The 21720-nt window shown below is 59.7% G+C and overlaps 2 protein-coding genes across 2 annotated transcripts in view; one reads left to right on the top strand and one right to left on the bottom strand.

Annotated features, from left to right (window-relative positions):
* The window catches only part of CCDC85C (coiled-coil domain containing 85C), a 75581-nt gene extending 64782 nt beyond the window's left edge, over positions 1-10799 (top strand). Inside the window, exons 3-6 of the mRNA XM_052659973.1 lie at positions 4560-4667; positions 9466-9561; positions 9851-9949; positions 10710-10799. Coding sequence (XP_052515933.1) covers positions 4560-4667; positions 9466-9561; positions 9851-9949; positions 10710-10799 — 393 coding nt within the window. The remainder of the gene's footprint in view (positions 1-4559; positions 4668-9465; positions 9562-9850; positions 9950-10709) is intronic.
* Positions 10800-13975: 3176 nt separating this feature from the next.
* The window catches only part of CCNK (cyclin K), a 29623-nt gene continuing 21878 nt past the window's right edge, over positions 13976-21720 (bottom strand). Inside the window, exons 7-11 of the mRNA XM_052659631.1 lie at positions 21107-21276; positions 20516-20787; positions 19838-19871; positions 17530-17601; positions 13976-15327 (exon numbers count right to left, since the gene is read on the bottom strand). Coding sequence (XP_052515591.1) covers positions 14702-15327; positions 17530-17601; positions 19838-19871; positions 20516-20787; positions 21107-21276 — 1174 coding nt within the window. The 3' untranslated portion in view covers positions 13976-14701. The remainder of the gene's footprint in view (positions 15328-17529; positions 17602-19837; positions 19872-20515; positions 20788-21106; positions 21277-21720) is intronic.

The following is a 21720-nucleotide window of genomic DNA, read 5'->3' as shown; positions in this document are numbered from 1 at the left end:
TGAGCACGGATCGGAGAAACCCTCTGGGCCCAGGTCACCCTGCAGCCCTTTGTTCAATGGCTTGCATATGTGTTCTTATAAAATACAAGGGGAAAAAGGAAGGAAATCTGGCTGGCAGGACGTGTAGGTTCCCGTGAGGGACCTTCTCCCTGAGGACACAGCAGAGGCTGATCCCTGGCCTCCCCAGGGCTGGCTGGGGTCTTGGGGTGCCTCTCAGGAGGGCAGCTGTGTTCTGGGTTCTGGTGTCAGCCTCGTGGAGTCCGGGGCTGGCCATGTGCTGGGTCACATCCTTGTGGAATCTGGAGTTTCTGAAAATGTGGGACTCTGATGAGGCACCTTGGGGACCCCACCTGGGCCTGGGACCGCCTCCCACTCCGGCCCAGCTGAGCTCCTGGCGGCTTTAGGGCAGCGGGAGTCTCCGAGGCGGGGGAAGGGCAGAGGTGAGGGTGGTGGGAGGCGTTTGCCGGGTGACACGTGCTCTCTTCCCTTCCAGCTGCCCCGCCCCTACGGCCGCCCCCGACGCTGGCTTCAGGTAGCCCTGCCCGGGGGGCTTGTGTGCAGTGGCGTGTGGGGTGGGGGCGGCTTGCTGTGCTGTGTGATGGCCTTCCTGTTCCTTCCCCAGGGAGCTGACCACCACCCAGGGCCTGGCATTTAGATTCTTCTTAGGCTTTGCCTCCTCTCTGAGCTGGTGTTAATTCCCAGCTTTACAAAACAACAGCCAAGAGTTACAAGGCAGCAGCCTGCTGTGACACTCTGCCCAGGCCCCTCACCCACCTCTCATCTGATCTGCATGTGAGGTTGTGGTGGGGGTGGGGGGTGGGGGGGGCGGCGGGGGGCACGGCAGGAGGACAGGTCATGATCCACACTTTGCAGGAGAACCCGCAGTGCCTGGTGGGGCGAGGAGCTGGCTGGCCAAGGCCCCAGGAGTTAGTGCTGGCTCCTGGCTGGCCTGGGTCCTCGGGTGAGGTCTCCAGGGGTGCCTGGTGGTCAGAAGAGCCGGCCGGCGCCCATCGATAGGCTCCCAGCCCACTGAGCAGGACAGCCCTACTGCCCCTGGGAGGCAGGCATTACCGCCCTCGGTTACCATTCTGGAAAGCAGGGCTGGTGTCACCTGGGATCAGAGCCTTGTTCCTGTGATGAGACGCTGACACCGCCCTGCCCCATGAGGGCCGGCAGCCCGAGGGATGGCTCCCTCCGAGGGGGCCCTGTCCCTGGTCGCTGCGTGCAGGTTGGCCCGGGGGCCCTGACTCTGAGTGGTCACCTGCGGGCAGGCTGCCTGGTGGGGACCCTGGGCGCCTCCGTGTCAGTTCTCACCTCCCATCCCCAGAGCCACAGGCCTTACCTCACCTGTTGGGTGCCCCCCGCTGCTCAGGTGTGTACACAGTAGGTGCTTATTGACCAGATCTGGGGGTAGCGTGGGGCCCACCCAAGGGGCCTCCAGCACTTTGGAGCAGGAGGGCGGGGTGAGCAGATGCCTTTGAGCCCGGAAAGGAGCCCGAGTGGAGGGGCGGTGGTGGGTACATGGCCCCCTTTTCTCTGAGTTCCCTTTGTCTTCAGCACCTCCCCTGACGGTTCTCCCCAGGAGGATCCAGGGGTGCTGCCTGCCGCCCCTCACCAACCCAGCTTTGCAAGCAGGATTCCCTGGGAAGGTGATGACCGCTGTTGGCTGCTGCTGGAACCTCCTTGCAGCTCCGCAGAGGCCCAGAGAGGCTGGGCGGCCTGAGTTCATGCTGCCCGCCACGGCCAGCTCTGAGCTGAGGGCCCCGGACAGAGGCCTCTGCAGCCTCTTGGGTGGCCCCCCTCAACCTGGCCTGGCCCCCCAAACTCCATCCAGAACCATCATGCTGCCCTTGGCGGGGGCGGGACCGGGTAGAAGGGGATTTCAGCACTGGGATCGTTACCTTCTCTTTTAAGGATTCGGGCAACCCGGTTCCAGCTCCTGCTGTGTGTGTCCGATCCACCCCTCCCTGTCCTGAGGGACCCCATTTGGGAGCCTAGAGGGGCAGGCTGGTCTTCTCCTGGGGAGCGGCAATAAGCCCCATCCCTTGCCCGCCCAGTCACCCTAGAAGACTGCACCCCCTCAGCAGTGAAACCCTCGGGGGTTTCATCTTCCAGGGCACCGGCGGGCAAATAGCAGGATTTTTAATTTGGATTTAAGTGCAATTACATTTCTTCATTACGATGCGTTGTTAGGCGCGTTGCCCCTCGTGAAAGCTGGTGCGTTCTTCCCGCCAGCTTTGTGGCTTGCTCCTCGAGCATTGTGGGCTCGCAAATATTGATGCACAACACCCATCACTGAAGGCAGGGGTGGGAACTGCACGCTGCTAATTAAAATCTCCCTGCCCCCTTGCACACACATATACACCTCCTCCCCAGGGAATCGTCTGGGGGAGGGAGGAGACGTAGGAACCAGTGTTTTCAGAAGCAGCATGTGGGCTGTTTGTGATCCCATTGGGTCCAGGATCAGAGACGCTGTGGGTGAGGGGAGCTGCAGCCCAGGGCAGCATCTGGACCGCGTGCGGGCGGGGACAGGGAGGCATCCGCCTCCTGGTTCCTGGGGCCCGCGGGAGCGCCGGGGCTCCAGTGCCTGGCCCTGTGGCCACATCCACATCCACACGTGTGTGTGTTGGGCCAGCTGGGCCTTATGCCTGGTCCCTTGGCTTTCTCTCGCCAGGCAGGCGGGGGCGTGCCTGCAGAATGGCTCCAGGGCCTGGGTGAGACGCCTGTGGCCCCAGGTGTGGACATTCCGTGTGTTGGGATTAGAACACACTCTTAGTTGGAGGAGATTTTGCAGCTGTCAACAGAGATCTACCCAAGAAAATTGGTTTGGGAGTTTCGCTTTTAAGTAAAGCTGAGGATGAGAATCCCCCCACCCCGCCCCCTCGCCCCAGGTAGGCAGGGGCGCCCTGGAGGAGAGAACTCCCAATGGTGGGGACAGGCGCGGGGCCTCTTTCTTTTGCAGGCTGTTGGTAGAAGCTCCTCCACTCAGACCCCTGGCCGGGCCAGGGAGGGTCACTGTGCCTGGGGCGCTAATGCCGCAGGTTGACCTAGACAGGCTGTGATGGGGTGTGACTGTCCCAGTTTCAGACAGAGGGCTGTGCCTGAGGTCCCCTGGTGAGACCCTTCCCGCTTCTCCCTACTCTGGGACCCCCCCAGGCCATGGGAACCATGCTTAGCTGGGCGGCTGGTGTCTGTTCGGCCGCCGGGGGTGGGGGTGGGGGTGGGAGGGATTAATCAGGGAGTGGCCGCCTGTCCCCTGTCCTGGTCGCCTCCACTCCTGGCCTGCAGACACAGGGCGATAGAGACTGTGAGGCCTGGGGGGTCGGCCCTGGGCGTGACGGGGGGGCAGGAGAGCAGAGCCCAGGGACTCGATGAGGGTGAAGGTCCCGTGGGAAACGGAGAGCTGGATCCAGTGGCCGGCAAGAGGGCGGCAGGGTGTGTGCAGACGCCTCTGGGTGAGGCGGAGGCCGGGGGCCCTGATGAGAAGGAGGAGGTCCTCCCACCCTGGCCCCCCGCCTGCTCCAGCGAGGCTGCTGCCTGTATTTCTCACCCCAGCCCTGGCCTCCTCCCCTCGAAGGGAGGGTTTGTTTGGGCAACTCAACAGCCTGCTGATTTATAGGACGTTCCACTGCATTTTATCTGCCCAGCAGTGTTCCCGAAGTTCCTTTGAAGTAGAAGAGGGTGTTGGGGTCAGAAACACCATCCCAGGGTTGAAGGGACTCAGAGGGCCCACAGACCAAGGCTTCTGCTCGGCTGGACTGGGGGCTGTGCTGGTTTGAGTGTGACCCCTGGGTCCTCCCCCTGTCTGGGTCCAGCCCCAGCTTCTGTAGGGGGGGCCGTGTGTTGCTTTGCCCAAGTGAACCACTTAAGGCCAAATCTAATCTTCATTCATTCATTCACTCACTCTCTCCTCCCTTTCCCACTCCTTCTAAGCACGCCTTGGGCTTTAGTAATGAGCCCAGCAGCACTGGTTCCTGTGGACACAGAGGGCGAGGCCCGGGGCTCGCATTTGGGAGCTCCTTGTCCGATGGCAGAGGCTCGTTTGCAAGTGTCAGAGCGCCGTGCAGGCTCACCCCGTGGGCAGCCCCCAGCCTCATGGTGGTGGGCAGACTTCCCCCTACCCAGGACTTGAGCTCCAGGACTGGAGAGGTTGTTTCCCAGGCCTTGCGGGGGACCCCAAGGGCAGGATGCTGGCGCAGAGGGGCGAGAGTGGAAAGGAGTGGGGAGAGCCACCGGCTCACTCACCTGTTTATTTGGCCACTCAGCAGATGTTTATAAAGCACGCAGCAGGGAGTGAATCAAAGCCCCGGGCCTTGTGGCTCTGACGCTTGAGTCGGGAGAGGGATGTCAAGGGCTTCTGATAGTCGTGGCGATGAGGATGGATAAAGAGGGGGCAGAGAAGGGAGAGGGCACAGGTGGGGGCCCCCTGGCAGGTGCCCCGAGGACCAGGCCGGGGCGTCTCGTCCAGCAGAGAGGCCAGCAGTCCTCAGCCCCCTCGTTGTGGCCCCCACCCCACATCCAACCCCGCCCCCTTCTCTCTCTCTCTCTCTCTCTTGCAGCAGGCAGGCCCTGGGGAGTTCAGGATGCTGCGGAAAGGCTTCTCCCCGTACCACTCAGAGTCCCAGCTCTCGAGCCTGCCGCCCTCCTACCAGGACTCCCTGCAGAACGTAAGTGCCCCTCCCGCAAGGGTCCCCACCATGCCCAGGAGGACTCCGCACCCCCCTGGGGAATCGGAGGGGTGCAGCTCAGACCGTGCTCCCTTGTAACCTGCCCAGGGCCACGTGGGCAGTCACAGCTGAGCTGGGTTGGGGACCCTTAGCTTCTGCCCTAGCTCTTCCAGGGCAGGGCTTGGGCTCCTGACCCTTGGCCTCCGCCCTCGACCCTTGGAGCCTTGTAAGGCTCCCAGTGTGCTGGCGGGAGGTGGAGGCCCTGTTTCAGATGCCGTCCCTGGCATTTCAGGCTGGTGTAGTGGCCACGAGGCCCAGCCGCTGTCTCTCTGTGTCTCTCGTGGGCATGTGTCCCTCCTTGGACGCAGCAGGGAGAGGCTGCCTGGCTGGGATGGGGCTGGCCCGAGTCTGTGCGGGGGTCACTTACCCCGGGCTTGAGCTCAGGTGTATGCTTGTGTGCTTCAGTTCTTGCCAGGGCCCCCACGGTTGTCCTGGGTTCTCGCCTGGGCCCTGACCTGCCCTGGGAGGGTAGCAGGGGGCTCACTCTCGAGGATGTGCATGGTCAGCTGAGGACTGCTCCCTGTGTGTGAATGCGCGTCATCCCCGATGACTCTGTGTGTGCAGAAGGCAGGGATCTATAGAGGCAGAGAGTGCGGGAGTGGTTGCCAGGGGCTCAGGGGAGCGGGAGGAGGTGATGAAAGTGTTCTGTTGGGTGACTGCACAAATCGGTGAACGTGCAAAACCACCTCCCCCAGAAGCACGCGTTCGGGCAAGCCGAGTGATATTTACTGAGCATCTGTTACGTGGAGGGCCGTGCAGGGCTCTCCCCATGCCCAGAAGCCTCATCACAGAGTGGGGACCTCACTGTCCCCGCAGAACAGATAGGAAACCGAGCCGGCCTGAGGTCACGGTGGGCCTGACTCTCCCCCAGGGTCCTGGCCTTGCTGCCCCTCTCCATGCCGGCCAGTGAGGTCGAGCCTGGGGCGCCTCCTGGGACTCTGAGCTGGCGCGAGTGGGCTGGCACCGCTGCTGGCTGCCGGCGGAACCCTCTGCAGTTTCTCTCTGAGGCCTCGCACCTTCTCCAGGAATGTAGCTGCTGACGCTGCAGAGGCGGCAAAGCCTGCTGACGACAGATAATCCAAATATTTACCCAGGAGCCCCGTGGCTCAATGAGGCTCCAATTGCTTCCTGATGAAGGGCTCTGGAAAGCCCAGCATCGCCCCCACAGGGGGCGGCTCTCCAGACCTTTGTACCCTCTCCCTGGGCTGTGGGAATCCTCACCACTGATAGTACTCTGGGCTGAAGCCTCGGCAGGCTGCAAACTGTAAAGTGCTGTGCAAACTGTAAAGTGCTGTGCAAGCCCAGCTGGCTCTGGTGGTGTGCCAGGACTGTGGGATGTAAGCAGAGGGAGCTCGCTCCTCCAGGCTGAGCCCCTGAAGCCTTGATAGTGCTGCTTGGGCTGTCGGAGGGGTGGAGGCTTCTGGAAGGCTTCCTGGAGGAGGCTTTAAGAGGGGCTCCGTGGGCCTCCCTTAGGCTGCCCTGCGTGGCCAGGGGTTGTCACCCCGCTTCAGAGGGAAGGCAGCTGAGGCCCACCGAGGAGAGGTGGGGTGGATTGCTAGGGTCACATGGCTAGTCCATGCCAGAATCCAGGCCAAGCTGGGCCTGCGGGCCAGGGGCCAGCCCACAGTTCCACTGAGGCTGGGGGGCAGGTTCCTGGGGCAGAGGGGGAGGGTCGAAGTGTCTCGTGGGAGGCCGCCGCAGAGGGGCCCGAGCTTGGGTGGAGGCTTGTGGTCCAGGCCTTTCAGGCTGTTTATGGAGCACGGAGCCTCTCTGGAGCGGCTGAGTGCTGAGCCCCGTGTCCTGCGTACGGATGCACCAGGAGAGGAGGCTTGTGTGGGGAGGACCCTCTGATGCTGCCAGGGGTGCTGTCTCTTCTGTACCTGGGTGTGGGCACACCTTCTGTGAGGCTATTTTAAGTGTCCATTTCAGTGGATTTTAGTATCTTCACAGATCTGTGCAATCATCACAGCAAAATGTCTCCCTCACCCCAGAAAGCAAGCCTGTGCTCATTAGCAATCCCTCCCCACCCCCTCCTGCCAGCCCCTGACAATCACTAATCTGCTTTCTGCCTTTGCGTTTGCCTTTTCTGGATATTTCTTATAAATGGAAGCGTAACACGTGTCACTCTTTGTCCCTGGCTTCTGAGCACTGGGTTTCTCAAGTGCATCCACCCTGTAGCAGGTGTCAGAGCTTCGTGCCTTTTTCTTGTCAAGCAGCACCCCACCGTGTGGGTACCCACGTTTTGTTTAGCCGTTCGTCAGGCGCTGTGCATGGCTGTTTCCATTTTTGCCTCCTTTGTGCTTCTCTGAACACCTGCGGACGGGGCACTTCTGTGGACATCTGTTCAGTTCTCTGGGGTGTACACTCGTCTCCCCACTTTGGGCTCTGGTCCTGGCGTCCACAGCCCCGGGCTGGAGGCTTGGGCCCCCTGGTTTACTAGCTGTTTGGCCTCAGGCAAGTCTTGCAGCCTTCCCTTCCTCATCTGTAAAATGGGTGCATAGAAAAGACGGCTTCAGCACAGAGGGTTGCAGTCAGCCCTGGGTGGGCTGCCCTGCTCCGAGTGGGCACTTAGGGAGCTGGGGAGGCATCCTTGGGCCTTCCAGGCTGTGATCGGGGTGGGGCGGGGTCTGCCGGGGTGAGCTGGTTTGGGAAATGCTCTCAAGTTTACAGTCCTGACCAGTGTCCGGCAGTGGCTTCGCTCACAGGCTTCTCCGCAAACTCAGTAAGTGAGTGAGGTCGCTCCGTTGTGTCCCACTCTTTACAACCCCATGGACTGTAGCCTACCAGGCTCCTCTGTCCATGGAATTTTCCAGGCAAGAATACTGGAGTGGTTTGCCATTTCCTTCTACAGGGGATCTTCCCAACCCAGGGATTGAACCTGGGTCTCTTGCATTGCAGGCAGACATTTTAGCATCTGAGCCACCAGGGAAGCCCCATTAGCACCTGCTATTGGCCCAGTGAGGAGGCCCAGGAAAGGGCTGGATTGCACAGCCTCCCCCAGCCACTCCTGGCTTTTGTTCCAGGAACCTGTCCCCTTGCGGAGCAGGTGGTTCTGGGAGCCCCAGGTGCAGAGGGAACCTGGGCCCAGAGCTTGCCAAGGGCCAGGCGCCTTCTGGGGCTGTGAGTGTGTGACCGTCGCCCCCTGCTGGCCGGTGCGGGGAGGGCTGCCTTCTGTCCCAGGTGCAGACTTGGGTGTGGCCCACACCCCCTCCTGTCCCGTTTGGTTCCCCCACATGACACCAGAGACCAGGCAGCATGGGCCAGAGTTAGGAAACAGCGTCCCAGGGCTCTGCACACGCCTTGGGACACACAGAGACCCTGGCTGAGAGGCAGAGACCGAGATACAGAATGGGTCGGGCCTCCCTGGAGAACCATGCCCACGCCCAGCTTTCCCAGACCCCAGGGCTGGGGGGTCTTGGCCTCTGCGTGGAACCGGGAGCAGGGCGAGCCTGCCAGGCTCCCCTGGGAGCAGGTCCAGGCCATGCTGGCAGGTGGGGCGAGTGCAGAGGTTGGCTGCTGCTGGTGGAATGTTCCAGACCCCCGAGGGTCGCTGCACAGCGCGGCCTGGCTGGTCAGGATCCTGGGGTCATGGCCTCATTGGCTGAGCTCACTGAGTCGGCCTGGTCTCTGGAGGGGTCGTCGGGCAGTTGATGGAGAAGAAAACCAAGACTCAGAGACGGGAGGGACGCCCAAGATCCCAGGGTCTTATCTCCGCTCACGCACTCCCTGGGGCATTCTCAGTATTTTCTTTCTGGCTTCCAGCACCTGCTGCTTTATTTCAGGCCCTGCCCAGCATCTCCTGACCTGGCTCCTGCTGGCCCCAGGGCTCCAGCTGTCTCTGAGTGTGAGCTCCTTCTGTGCAGCCTTGAGCCCTTCCTGATCTTGCTCTGGGGCCTGGGGTCCCCACTGCAGCCCGAAGGCCTGCCTCCTGCCCCATGGCCGCCTGGCCAGCCCCCCTTGTCTGGGAGAAGCTGGGCAGATGCTCGACCTCTGACACAGGCAGGCAGGGCAGGCAGGGGACCGGAGGCTGGATCCGTTCCTCTCCCGGCCTCATCTCTTGGCCTCACAGGCTGTTGTGGGAGCCCGGCTTCTAGTTGCCAGTTAGAGCGTTTGCTGAATGTGGTGGCCATTCTCGGACAGGGCTGGGAGGGTCAGGACTGGGAGGCCCGACTCACAGCTGGAAGCCCCACGATGGCCCTAGAGGATGGAAATTGGGCCGGGAGAGGGGCTTTAGGAGTCAGGCTGCGTGGGGGCTGGGGCCCAAGCCCTTCCACATCTTCCTAGGTGACCTGCCAAACAGAACAATAGGCCTTTCCCGTGGGCTGTTTACAGGGGCCTATGGGAAGGGCACGCAGAGGGTGAGACGGTTGGATGGCATCACCGACTCCATGGACGTGAGTTTGAGTGAACTCTGGGAGTTGGTGATGGACAGGGAGGCCTGGCGTGCTGCAGTCCATGGGGTCGCAAAGAGTTAGACACGACTGAGTGACTGAACTGGTGGGATCTGGGAAGTGGGGAGGTTTCTCGGGGAGGGCTTAGGTTTCTCGATGCTGCTCCTTTGCCCCGAGGCAGCCCTCCCTCCCAGCCTCCTCTCCCCCCCATCACCTCAGCCCCCGTTTCCTCCCACCCGGGCCCTGGTCCAGATGCAAGGCCCTCTGCCAGCCACTGGTCGCCCCGTGGCTGCCCCCAGGAGCCAGCCAGGGCGAGCTCTGAGCTCAGACGCAGTCCATTCCCGCAGGGCCCAGCCTGCCCAGCTCCCGAGCTGCCTTCGCCCCCCTCCAGTGGCTACAGCTCCGCGGGGCAGAAGCCCGAGGCCGTGGTGCATGCGATGAAGGTGAGGACCCAGCTCTGATGGCTCCCGCTCCCTTGGGAGGGCCCCCCACCTCGGTCCCTGCCGCTCTTCCGGACTCTGTGACCTTGGACCCACATTTGCCCTCTTGGGGCCGCTGAGCAGCAGGGCAGGGAGGTGGGCGGCGGGGGCCCGTGGCTGCCTGGAACACTGTGGGAGTGGGGTTTGGGAGTGCCAGGAGGCAGCCAGGGGCGCTGAGGCCTGGGGGAGGTAGGGTGGGGGCGGTGGGCATTGCCCAGGGCCTTCCTGGTCATCCGGGGACTGCCCCTTTCAGGTCCTGGAGGTGCATGAAAACCTCGACCGGCCGCTGCAGGACAGCTGTGAGGAGGACCTCAGTGAGAAAGAGAAGGCCATCGTCCGAGAGATGTGCAACGTGAGGTCCCGGGGCCGGGGGCGGGGGGGGGTTGCCGGCCAGGTCCCGCTGGAGGGGCGAGGGGCCCCCTTCCCCTCCTCCCTCCTCCTCCCCTCCCCACCTTCCCTGCCCCATCTTTCTTCTTCCCCACTTCCCCTCCCTGATCCTGGTCTGGTTTGCCCCGCACGTCCTGACCCTTGACCCCTGACCCCTGTCCCCCAGTGTTGGTCTGGCTGCTGGTGGCGCACAGGTGGTGCTCAGACTGTGGGTGCCCGTGGGACCCTCTGCTCTGCGAGACTCGCCAGCCCGGGGCTGCCTTGGCTTTGGGAACCTGGGCCCCTCTGGGGCTTCAGGGAGGCAGAATGTCCTCCTCCCGTCTGCCTGGTCGATGCGGCTGTCCCTGTGGACCTCGAGGGAGCCAGGAGGGAAGGGGGATCATGGGGGCTGCGCCCAGGCCCCACTCGGGGTGGCGTGTCCTGAGTTCCCCTCCTTTGCCCGCGCCCCCACCCCCACCCCCGCCCTGGGTCTGTAGACCCCACTGGACCACCGTGAGGCCAGGTCCGCACCCAGATGTGATCTGTGCTGGGGTGGGGAGCGTAGTGGTGAGGGTGGGCATGCACAGACCGAGTCTGAGGGTCTCCTCCGTGACCCCACTCTGGCCCCAGGGTTCTGAGGTACACAGGTGATCTTGAGCCACAGGGCAGTCTGTGCCCACAGGCCCCCGGGGAGGCTTGGGGTGGGCCTTCCCCTCACAGCGGCCCCCCCCGCCCCGCCCCCACAGGTGGTCTGGAGGAAGCTAGGAGATGCCGCCAGCTCCAAGCCCTCCATCCGGCAGCATCTCTCTGGGAACCAGTTCAAAGGGCCTTTGTAGGGCCGCTCCCCTGCGGACGTGGACTTGGCCCTGGTGCCGAGCCGCTGGCTCCTCTCTCCGTGGTGAACTGTACATAGGACGCTGCCTGTCGCGGCCCCCTCCCGCCTCTCAGACACCAGCACAGCGGGGAGATGGTTCCCCAGCAGAGCGGCCTGGACAGCTTCCTTCCTGCTCCGGGGCCCAGCGGTGGGCTCCACTGGCGAGAGGCTGAGGAGTGCTGAGAAGCCCAGCCCCAGCAGAGGGGCACCCCTGGCTGCCGCCTGCCTGGGACAGTAGCTGCCAGCTGCCAGACCGCCCCGTGGGGCTCTGCTTCTGAGCCACCGGCTGGGGCCTGAACGCCGGCTCCCCGAGCAGAGTCCCTGGCTCTCAGATGAGGGGCGCTCTGCCGTGGCCCCTCCTCGGGCTCCCAGGCCTGGCGCCTCCCTGATGCCAGCTGATGCCAGCCACTGCTTGTTTTAAATTCCACACCCCCACCCTTGGCCACACACCCTCTGCCGTGTTCCCTCGCCTTGTGCCAGGTGGTGCCCCATCTTTCTGGGTCCCTCATGCCCAGGGGCGCGAGGCACTTCCAGGTCTGTGCTCCACATGACGGGCCGGGCCTGTCTCTGCACGGGTGGCACCGGGCCGCGGCTGGGCCTCTGCTCAGGAATGGTGCCCCTGCGCCCGGCCCCCTCCTGGGTGACTGTGTGCGGAGCTGCATGGCTTCAGGTGAAGGGGTTCTGCTCTCCTTGTGAGGGGCCCCCCTGGGCTCTGGCTTTCATTTTCCTGTGTGACCTTCAGCAAGTCACTCAGCATCTCTGGGACCCTGGTGGGGAAAAAAGGACGCAGAGGATCAGGGCCAGCAGCTCAGGCACAGCGCAGGGGCCAGTGGGGACCCTCCTGCTGGAGGGGTGGCTGGCAGGGGGGCGGTGTTGCGAGGGAGTCCTGCTGCCTTGCCCCCCTCAGTGGGTGGCCACCTCCACTTCTGAGCTTCAGTGTCCTCTCCTGTCGAGGCCACAGCCTAAGGCCCTCCTTGCAGGGCTCTGGGGATCAAATAAGACCTTTGGTGTAAAATGGCCATGTATAAAACTGTAAAGTGAGACATGTAAATGTTAAAATTTATGTGGGAGGGGAGTGAGGCCCAGAGGCCTCGGTTTCCAGTTCCTCCAGCACTGCTGACCCCTGTGCCTCGGCGGTACCAAGAGCTCAGGCGGTCCGAGAGGCTGTCTTGGCCTTGTCCAGGCTCACGTGAGGGGCGGGGACCAGGTGAAGGGATGGGCGAGGCTGCCCTGGGTCTTCACCCCCCGGCACGGACTCAGAGCCGTCCCCACTGCCTGTCTGCCGTCGGCACCCTTGGGTGGACAGTCCCCGGGGAGAGGCCTGCGTCTGGGGAGTGCCGAGTGGGCGCTGCTGATGGCGTCAGGCGTGGTCCTGATGCCCGGGTCATACAGAAAGCTGTGGGCGCGCTGGGAGGAGCTGGGCCTTAGGCCAAGTGGTGAGCTCCCAGTCTCTAGGGGTGTGCACTTGGAGCTGGGTGATTCCTACCCAGGTGGGCATCGAGCTGGAGGGCAGAGGCTCCCCCCGCTCCCCGGGTCCTGGGTCTCCTGGGTGGGAGTCACAGCTGAGGACTCCGTGTGTCACGTTTGGGTCAGGTTGGCTTGGCCACCAATGAAAATAAGCAATAAGTCAGGGGTCCTGGTACCCACTGGTCTCCTGCAAACTGACCTGGGGAATGGGCCTCAAAGGGACCTTTCCCCGGTGGAGGGAGGTGGCCCTGCCCCCTAATGCTGCGATGGCGTCCAGGGGGCGGGGCAGGCGTTTCCAGCTGGTGCCGAGGCCTCCCTCCTGCTGCCTGCCTGTGTCCGGAGCCAGCGCTGCCTGGGAACGGTTTTCCAGAACACAGCTGTACCTGGGATACCATCTCATTCACAGAAGCTGTTGGAAAGCCTGCAGCGCCTCTGCCCGGTCTGTGCCAGGCCGGGGACTGTGGCTGCAGCAGGAACCCACTGCTGGGAGGATCCCGGGGGCCAGGTCAGGGGAGCTCCAGCTCTGCTGCTAAGCAGGGAATGTGCGCAGGGCGACCATGGTGCCCCTCCTTCCGTGCGGAGCCTTAGCTCTGAAGCTCGAGGGTGGGGGTGTCGCTGAACCTGGTGTCCTTTCTTGAAGGTCCCTGTTTCAGATACTGTTTGCTGCCAGAGCCCCATGGGACCCTTGTGCTGTGGCTTTCATCCCCACTGTGATGGATGTCACCCTTCCAGCCTCATCCCAGGTGGCCAGGCCCATCCTGGAATCAGAATCCACTGAGCACATTTTTATCCAAAAGTTATTAGCCACACATCAGTGTTTGAAAGAGAAAAGTGACCTTTCATTTTTTTTTTCTTGAAAACTTGAGAGGAAACCATGCATACTACTGACTTTTTTTTTAAGAAACAAAGGAAATGCATGACTGCAGAGCGGTAGAGGTGTATATTTTTCATAACGTGGGGGAAGTATTTGTGCTGCTCTCTGGGAACGGGCGCGTGCCTGGCTCCCGTCCCCGGGCCAGCAGCCACGCTCTGTCTTCCGTGGGACGTGATGGCTGGAGCATGGGCCGACCCCACCCCAGCTCCGGGCAGCGCCGGTAGCCCCCTCCTGTGCCCGTTTCTACCTTCTATTGAACCACTTTGATTCGGGGAGAGAAAAAGAAATAGAACTTTTTGATAGTGTGGTAAAAACATTGATTTGAACTATTTTAGTAAAAGTTAACAGAGAAGACTGTGACAGTGTATACTTTGCGCTAGATAAATAAAGGCTCGTTGCAAGCCTCCGTGCACAGTGCTCATTTGTCTCTGGCGATGGGGCCCCTCGCGGCGGAGGCGGATGGTGGGGCTGATGCCTGCTGCTCCAGGGCCTCCAGTCACAGACCGGGGGGGAAAGGGTTTCCGATCTAAACCCGGGTCTGACCCAGGGACGTGTCTATGGAGGGAGACGGACAGGCCCAAACCAGCATCACATTCAACGACTTCCTCCCAAGAAAGCCTGTGCCGGTGCCTGATGTGGGAGGCGGGCCCCCGAAGGCCCTCCTGGGCCATCTGCTGGGAGCCATTCCTCCATGCCCTGCTCCTGTACCCCCAGGAAGACCCACTTCTGGGCTGCAAACCCCAGGAACAACCCCCCCCTGCCCCGCCCCTTCTGCCCATAACAAACGAAAGGGGCCATTTCAGAACTGATTATATTTGGGTAACTGACTGAAGGAGTCTCGTTTGTAACCAAGATGGAATTCACAGTATGTTGTTACATTCACACTTAAAAAATATATCTCTATGTATAGGAATTTGCAAATTGATGTAAACATACATTACTTCCAAGAACATCTCTCCCTTTCTTCCCTGGAGGAAAAAGAATAGAGCCATCCAAGCAAGGCAACCCCTTCCGAGTAACTTCAACACAAAGGGTGTGGGTCCTCTCTAAATGAAACAGCCGTTCATCTGCCTGGGAGCCATGGCGGGAACACCGTGAATGACAGCAATGACAAGAGCTTGACTTCAGAGGGAACTGGACTACTGAGAACTGAGTTTCCAGGAAAAACAGGCACTGGTTTCTAGAAGGAAACGCGCTCCTCACTGAAGCTGCGCGTTGGACCAGCATGGCTGGTGAACATTCTCTCCAGTGTGAAGCAACCCAGTGCAGGGCCCGAGGACGCAGCTGAGACCAGAGGGGGTGGCGTCACAGCCGGCGGCCTGGGCCCCCCGAGGGCCGCTGTGTCCACTCTCCAGGTGCGCAGGAGCACCCTGATTTCATCTCCGGGGTCCTATCCACTTCTTCCCATACTGCAACTGTCCAGATTATTCGAGGTACCCTGCTGCTTACCCACTTAAACTACTTTTCAAGTCGATTAGAAAAACTTTTAAAAAAACAACAAAGGAAAAGAGAGGCGTCAAAGGTTATCTCATCCAGGCTGCCCGCCCCAGCCCCCCGACAGGAGGCATGCCGGGTGGGGGGATGGGCGGGGGCACAGGGGGCTGTCCCCCCGGGGGCACTGCCGGGGGCGGGTAGCTGGCCGGTGGCAGGCCCAGGCCTGGGGGCGGGTGCGGCGGGACCGCGTGGGTGGGGGGCAGGCGAGGGGGCGGGGGTGGGAAGTTGGGGTTGTAGGTGGGTGGGGGCGGGGGGTAGCCAGGAGTTGGGGGAGGGATGGCAGGCGGCGGGAAGGAGGTGGGGGGCGGGGGCACAGGCGGCGGGGGCGGGTTGGGTGGGTAGACATGGGGGTGGTAGGGCAAGTGGGCCGGCGGGCCGTAGGCGGGGGGCAGCGCCCCGTAGGAGGGGCCCTCGGTCTTCATCATGGACTGCAGGCTCTGGTAGCCCTCCCCGGACATGTAGGAGCTGCTGGTGGACATCCCCGTCATGTAGCTGGAGGGCGGCGGTGGCGGCGGCCGGTGCGGTAGCGGTGGTGGCTGGTGCACGGGCGCCGGGTGGGTCGGAGGAGGGATCTGGACCTTGGGGAGGTCACTGGCTTCCACGGGGCCTGGTGGCTCGGCCTCACTCAAGGCGGCTGCGAGGGGTGGCTTCCGATCTGTGGAGGGGAGACGAGTTACGGGCCGGCCCAGGCCGCTGCCTCCCCAGCAGGGTGGGGTGTGGAGGTGGGGGACACCGCTCCCTCAGGGCTCCACACGCAGCCCAGTCACCCTTGGGGCTCTGGGCCCTGTCGCAGCGCCGTGGGCCACCTTCCCAAGGAGCAGCACGCAGCCTCTGCGGCCGGACAGCATGGCGTCCTGACGCTGTCGGCTCGTTTTCCGCCACAGGCTCTCCACCTCGCCTCCCTTGGTCCCGAGCGCACGACACGGGTGCCCCTGGGCAGGAAGCCCCTTCCACCCCAGCCCCCCATCTAGCACAAACACATGCTGGGCCCCTTCTTTCTGCCCATCTCTGACCCCAGAGAAAGGTGAGCCCAGCTCGGGACCAGACCACACCACTGTCTGCTGAGAGATGGTCACGCTGGTGACTGGGCGTTAACAAAACGTGGGCCAGTCTCTGACTGCCGCCCCCCACTCCCCACCGCGACAGGTCTGACCGGTGCCCTGTCCCAGCTCCCTGGGCCCCCAGAGGCTCAGAGGTCTCTGGAGCACCTCTCACCCTTCAGCAAACACATACCAATTTCCGCCTTCTCTAGCGAAACACTTCGCCTTCCAAAATGATGCCACAGGTAAAGACAGGAAGTTCTTTACAACTTTCCGCCTCTATCTCTAGGGATGTTGCGGAAGTACCCTAGTTGACTGGGTGCCTGTGAAACACTTTTCATTCTTTCTTCTCCACATGACTCCACATACAACTGCTTCCTCTTCAAAGTATACTGAGAAGAGACGCTGCCAACAGAAAGCAGACGCCAGAGCCGGAGCCTGAGGTCTACTGCGCTCCTGCCCAGACAGGGACAATGTTCCTAACTTGGCAGGACTGTTGTTTTCCTAAATCTAATTTTAAATTCATTTCTCCTGGGTAGTTTACCATCTCTGGATGCAAGAGATCAGAGAATATTCAGATATGCTTAGAATTCACAACATCCTCACTTATCTGGCTATAAAAACAATTTTCTGAGAGGAGCTGCAGCCTGCCTGGGCGCCGGTCGCAGAGGGGCCAATGGGGCCACTGCCAGCAGGGCTGGGGCAGGAGGAACAGGTGATGAGGAGGCAGCAGGGGCCACTGCCAGCAGGGCTGCCGCTTCTGAAGCCACAGGAGGAGGAAGATGGGTGGGGGACGACGGACACGGATGTGGAGGGGCAGAAGCCCTGGATGTAGACATTATGCAGCTTTTTGGAATCACATGTAGGCCAGAAAAATGACACCTCTCACGGGCGGAGGGAGATTCCAGGTCAGTGGAAACAGCCATGGGTTACTTCTCTGGGATGTTCAAGCTGGAGTGCAGACTCACCCGAACCCCTTCCGGTCCAGCCCCCTGCCTCATGCCCCTTACCCTCCTTTCCGGATGCACCCACACCACCCCCGCCCACATCCCCACCACTAGCACTGTTCATGACAGGAGCTCCATCTCAGATGTCTCCCCGCGGGGGCCCTCTGATTTTAGCTTGGGGTCTGATGGGAGGCTCCAGGGCACAGACCCTCAAAAACGAGACAGGACAGAAGACTTCCAGTATTTTTAGGCCTGAGGATTGGGACTGCCCTTGGTGTAAATCTGTGAATTTTTCAGAGGGGAAGTTGTTTCCACTGTGAAAAGTGTATCTGGCTGCAACAAGAACATATCCAGAGGGGGGAAAGTGGGGAGGGGGCTGCATGGTGTGGAGTCAGGGTGAGAGTGGGAGAATGAGGTTAGGGGAGGGGGCTGGGAGCTGGGGAGGGTGCAGACTGACTGGGAGACCCCGTGGGCCATCAGAACACATCTCTCCCGGCCAGCCTGCACCCTCCCCAACTCCCACCCGCCTCGACCCCCTTTGTGTTCCAGGGCCTTCCCTGGTGGCACAGACAGTAAAATCTGCCTGCAGTGCAGGAGACTCTGGATCAATCCCCTGGGTCGGGAAGATCCCCTGGAGGAGGAGATGGCAACCCACTCCAGTACTCCTGCCTGGAGAGTTCCATGGACGGAGGAGCTTGGCACCACAGAGTCGCAAAAAGTCGAACAACACTGAGTGAGTATCCACATTTAGGTCATTAATGTCTTTTTAAAATTTCTGAAATTCTAGAAATGTTCCCCAAGACTTCCAAAATCTGTCCTTCAAAAAGGCAGAGAGAAAAGCTGGTCTTCCCAGAGACCAGCAGCACTTACCTGGAGGCGGATGGGCTGGAGGCAATGGAGGGTGAGTGGGCTCGATTTTGGGAATTTTAGGTGGTGGTGGTTCTAAAAAGAAAAAATAGATTTTAAAAAGCTATTCTTCACGTAGAATAAACATGTCACAGAGAGAGAAAGAAAGAGAGAGAAGGAAGAGAAAAATGTACCGTTGAGGAATTTTTTTTGGAAAAGGCAGATATGAAGGCTTTAAGGGAAGCTAAGGACAGACTGGCTAAACCATCCTTTTAAAGGAACAAAAAGGAAATCAAGCAAACACATCCCCCTGTCCCCACCGCCTCCGCCCCTCCAACGCCCCACACCTCTCACCACCTCCCCGCCCAAAACAAACATGGCCAGCCCGTTTTCCGAATCTGCCCAGTTTTCTCCTGACCACCTAAGACAAGCCCTCCAATGACCTGAGAGAAGTGGAGTGAATCTCAGGTGCCAAGTGGTATCCATCGGGGTCCACCCTAACACAGAGAACACAAAGAAAGGCCCCGAGTGTGCACAGGAGCAACTCTCGCTGTGTAATTCTTGCTCAGGCACATCCGAGTTTATTTTCTCTCAAAAATATTTACTCCCAGTTATCAGCACATTAACTGGAGGCTGGACGCGAGCAGACGTAACAGCAAAGTGGTCGGGACCACTTGGGGCAGGGCACACGGCCCACCCTTTGGGGTGGGGCGGCTGCATGGAACTGACTCCCCCAGTGACCACTCGGCTAAGTGCCAAGATAGGCTGCACTGTGTCCAGTATCTTCTGGTCATGAGGAGAGTGTATGTATACAACCAAAAGAGCACCCCATCTTCTTGTTTGTATTTTTGGTTCTTTCTTCCTGAAACTTGCTCTGTTCTAGCTTGTACACCGCTCTGCTCTGGAGTTGCTCAACATTCCTGGCTTCCTCCATCTCACACACAGGCTGACTTCAAGGTCCAGGACGGACCCTCTTTACCCTCTTCCTGAGAGATCCCCCCGACCCCATTCCCCTGTCTCCGTGCTGTGAGCGCTGCCAGGAAACTTTCTGAACCGAATGAACTCAGACCATGCCATCTCCTGCTCACACACCTCCAGCAGCGCCCAGCGTCTGCAGTACCCACCCTCCACCAGGTGGGCACAGTCCCTGCTTCCATCCCACCTTCAGTCTAGCAAAAGCTACTCCCCTTTAACCCACAGTCCAGTAACACTCCTTTCTCTAGTTTTCTCCTAAATTCTCAATTCCACTGATCACTTTTCATCCACCTAAGGACTCCACCTTGTCAGCCCCAGCTGACTGGCATCAGTCCTCCTCCGAGGCCCACCGGGCTGGTCTCTGCCTCTCACAGGGTGGCACCAGCTCAGCGGATTGTACACCCACATGAAACAGAGCACAGCCCCCTCTTCTGTGTCTCACACTTGCTGCCTACCCATCTGGAGCTAAAAAAAAGATCTCCCCTGTACTGAATTCATCATTTCCCCAAAGATCCTGAGAAAAATGTAGCTTTACTGTAACGTGACGGTCTCACAACAGTTCAATAAATAATTCCCGGGGTTCTTACCCTGGAACCAAGCAACAGAGAAAACAGAGAATGAGAAATACACCCGGTCTGTGCCTGCACGGGGGTCAGCACCACCCGGCCGGCTGAGTCAGAGGCAAAGCGCCTCTCGTCTTCTCCTCGGTGATCATCCAGGCTTCCCTCACCCTGTGGTTTCCAGCACAGAAACAAGTTAACCAACTCTGGGCTCCACAAATATGGGCCATATAGGTGTTGCAAAGAAGCCTGGCCCCGTAAGCAGCAGGCGGCACCCTGGCTCGTGGCTCCCCTCTTTTCTACCTGCATGCTGCTGCTCGCTGCTCGGCCGGGGGCCTTCACTCTGTTGACTGCAGTGGGCTTAACTAACCTTCAAAAATAAATGCTGCTGCAGCAGTTCGCCTACATTCCTATTTTGATATACAGTCGGCCCCTCGCATCTGCAGACAGGGAGGGCGGACTATGAAACTTGAGCATCTGAGTCTGGTATCCAAGGCGGGTCCCAGAGGCCGCCCCCTGCCGCTGATACCAAGGAATGACTGTGTGTTGCTGAGCACGTTTTCACTGCTCGTGTTTTTCTTTGTACTGACACTTTCTGTTAGAGTACAATCCAAAAACACACAGTCAGGGAATACACAGAGAGGACAAAGCAGGTAGGGTAAAGTTTCTGATGGGCTCCAACATTAAATTTTAAGGTCAATCTAAATCTGAAAGGAAACGATTTTTTGATTAAGAATCTACAGTTTTGATAAACAACACATAAAACTAAAACAGGAAACACAAGAACAGCAAATTACCTGCTGCTTTGTTCTCTTCTTTGGGAGAAACAACCTGTTACAAAAGAAAATACACAGTGGTTAACCAAGACTCTGAAAAGTAATCATCAGAAAAACCGATTATTCAGGCACTGCAGAATCACAGGCAGAACACGGCCTCAGACCAAAATTAACTTTGGCTTGAACCTGCAGAGCAAACCAAGGCACCTGACAGATCCTTTCTGCCTCCCTCCTCTTTCCCTTTCAAATTGGACAGAAGGACTAGCTTTTCTGCGCAGCCCTGAGCCCTCCTCGAGCTGTTGGCACCGTGGTGAGCGGGGCCTGCTGCCCTGCCACTGTCCTGCAGGTCTTCCCCCTACCGTGGGGAGGGACCTTTAAAGATACCCCGTGTCACTGACAGACCGGGGAGACGCCTACCCCAGCAGTGTGCGGACGCGCAAATGACCCCTGGCAGGTTCTGGGGCCCTGGCACAGCAATAGCAGTAGCTGGAAGACAGAGCTGCCCTGGCTCCCAGAGGCCTCCCTTCCCACCAGACCAGCGGTCCAGCTGCCCACGGACATGCAAATGGTGAGGTTGCAGTTCCAGGCAATCCCTCAGCAAGGGGAATATGTGCAGTGTGTGTGTGTTGGGGGGGTGGTGGAGGTGGTGGTGGGGTTGCGTGGGGAGCTGGCCGCCCCACGCTGAGCCGGCGCACTCACCACGGCTCGCTTCGCCTGCCGGGGGGGACTAGGCTGCGGGGATGGTTTCTTGGGTGGCTGGGCGGGCGGCGGCGGCGGCTGCTGGGCCGGCTGCTGTGAGTCCTTCTGCGGGGGCTGGGGCGGCTCGGGGCCTGGAGGCGGCTGTGACGGTGGCACTGGTGGCACTTGCGGTGTAGGCTGGAGAGATGGGGGCTGCTGCAGCTGGTGGGGGGTGTGATGAGGCATCTGTTGTTTCCCTTGTGAGTACAGATCCAGGATTTGGTGGCAGATGTCTAAACGACAGGCAACAACTGCGTTCCTCACAAGGTTTTAAAATCCCCCCATGTCCCTTGCAGCTGTGATGCCCCTCCCTACAAGGACCATTATGCCGGGTCGTATCTGTATTAATAAATCACCCATCTCTGGTGTGTGCAGCACTGGTGTGCATTTTCAGTTCACCAAAACAATGTGCTTGGATGGAATGGACACTCTATATTAGAGAATTTAATTAAAGAATAGTTTGTGTGTACCTACTGGGGAAAATCCATTCTCGGGACTCAAGGCTCCCAGGGAAGAATGATCAGCCTGCAGAAAGCTCAGCAAGCCCCGTACCTTCCAAAACATCCACAGGGACGTCTTGCACGAACTGCTCCCACCATCTCCTGTACATGGGTTTGGAGGTCCATTCCTGTATTTCAAATTTGCACAAACGTCCCGCAAGATACATCACTGCCACTGCTATGATCTCTGGTTCCCACTGTAGTGACAAGGTCGTGCAGAGACTAGTTCAACAAGAAAAAGAGGTGACTTGACTTGGATGAGCAAACTCTTACGCTGTATCCAAATGTCTGTTTGCTTATAATCCCCTATACATGATCAAATACAGTATTATCAATAAGCAAGTTTTTAGCCTTCTAAATGTACTGAAATGAGCTACTTAACTACAGCTACTAACCTGTCTGTTCCTTAAAGAGGCAGAAGAATTCCAGCACATTCAGAAACTGCTATGCCGTGAAATACAGGTGAAACTGCTTAAGTTCTTAAGTGGCTGGAACCCTGGTGCTGACCCTTCTCCTCACGTGAGGCAGCGCTACTTGTGGGCATTGTGTTCCCCACACAGTACCTCATCAGATCTCTGGGCTACAAGAACATCGAGGCTCTAGAACCATCGCAAAAAGTACAAAACTACAGATACATACTCTGCAACTTTTGCAAAATCAAGTGGA

Source organism: Budorcas taxicolor, chromosome 21, assembly GCF_023091745.1.
Source record: "Budorcas taxicolor isolate Tak-1 chromosome 21, Takin1.1, whole genome shotgun sequence".
NCBI classification, from domain to species: Eukaryota; Metazoa; Chordata; class Mammalia; order Artiodactyla; family Bovidae; genus Budorcas; species Budorcas taxicolor.
The sequence above is the reverse complement of the archived record's forward strand: the minus strand, read 5'-3'. Positions and strand labels throughout refer to the sequence as shown.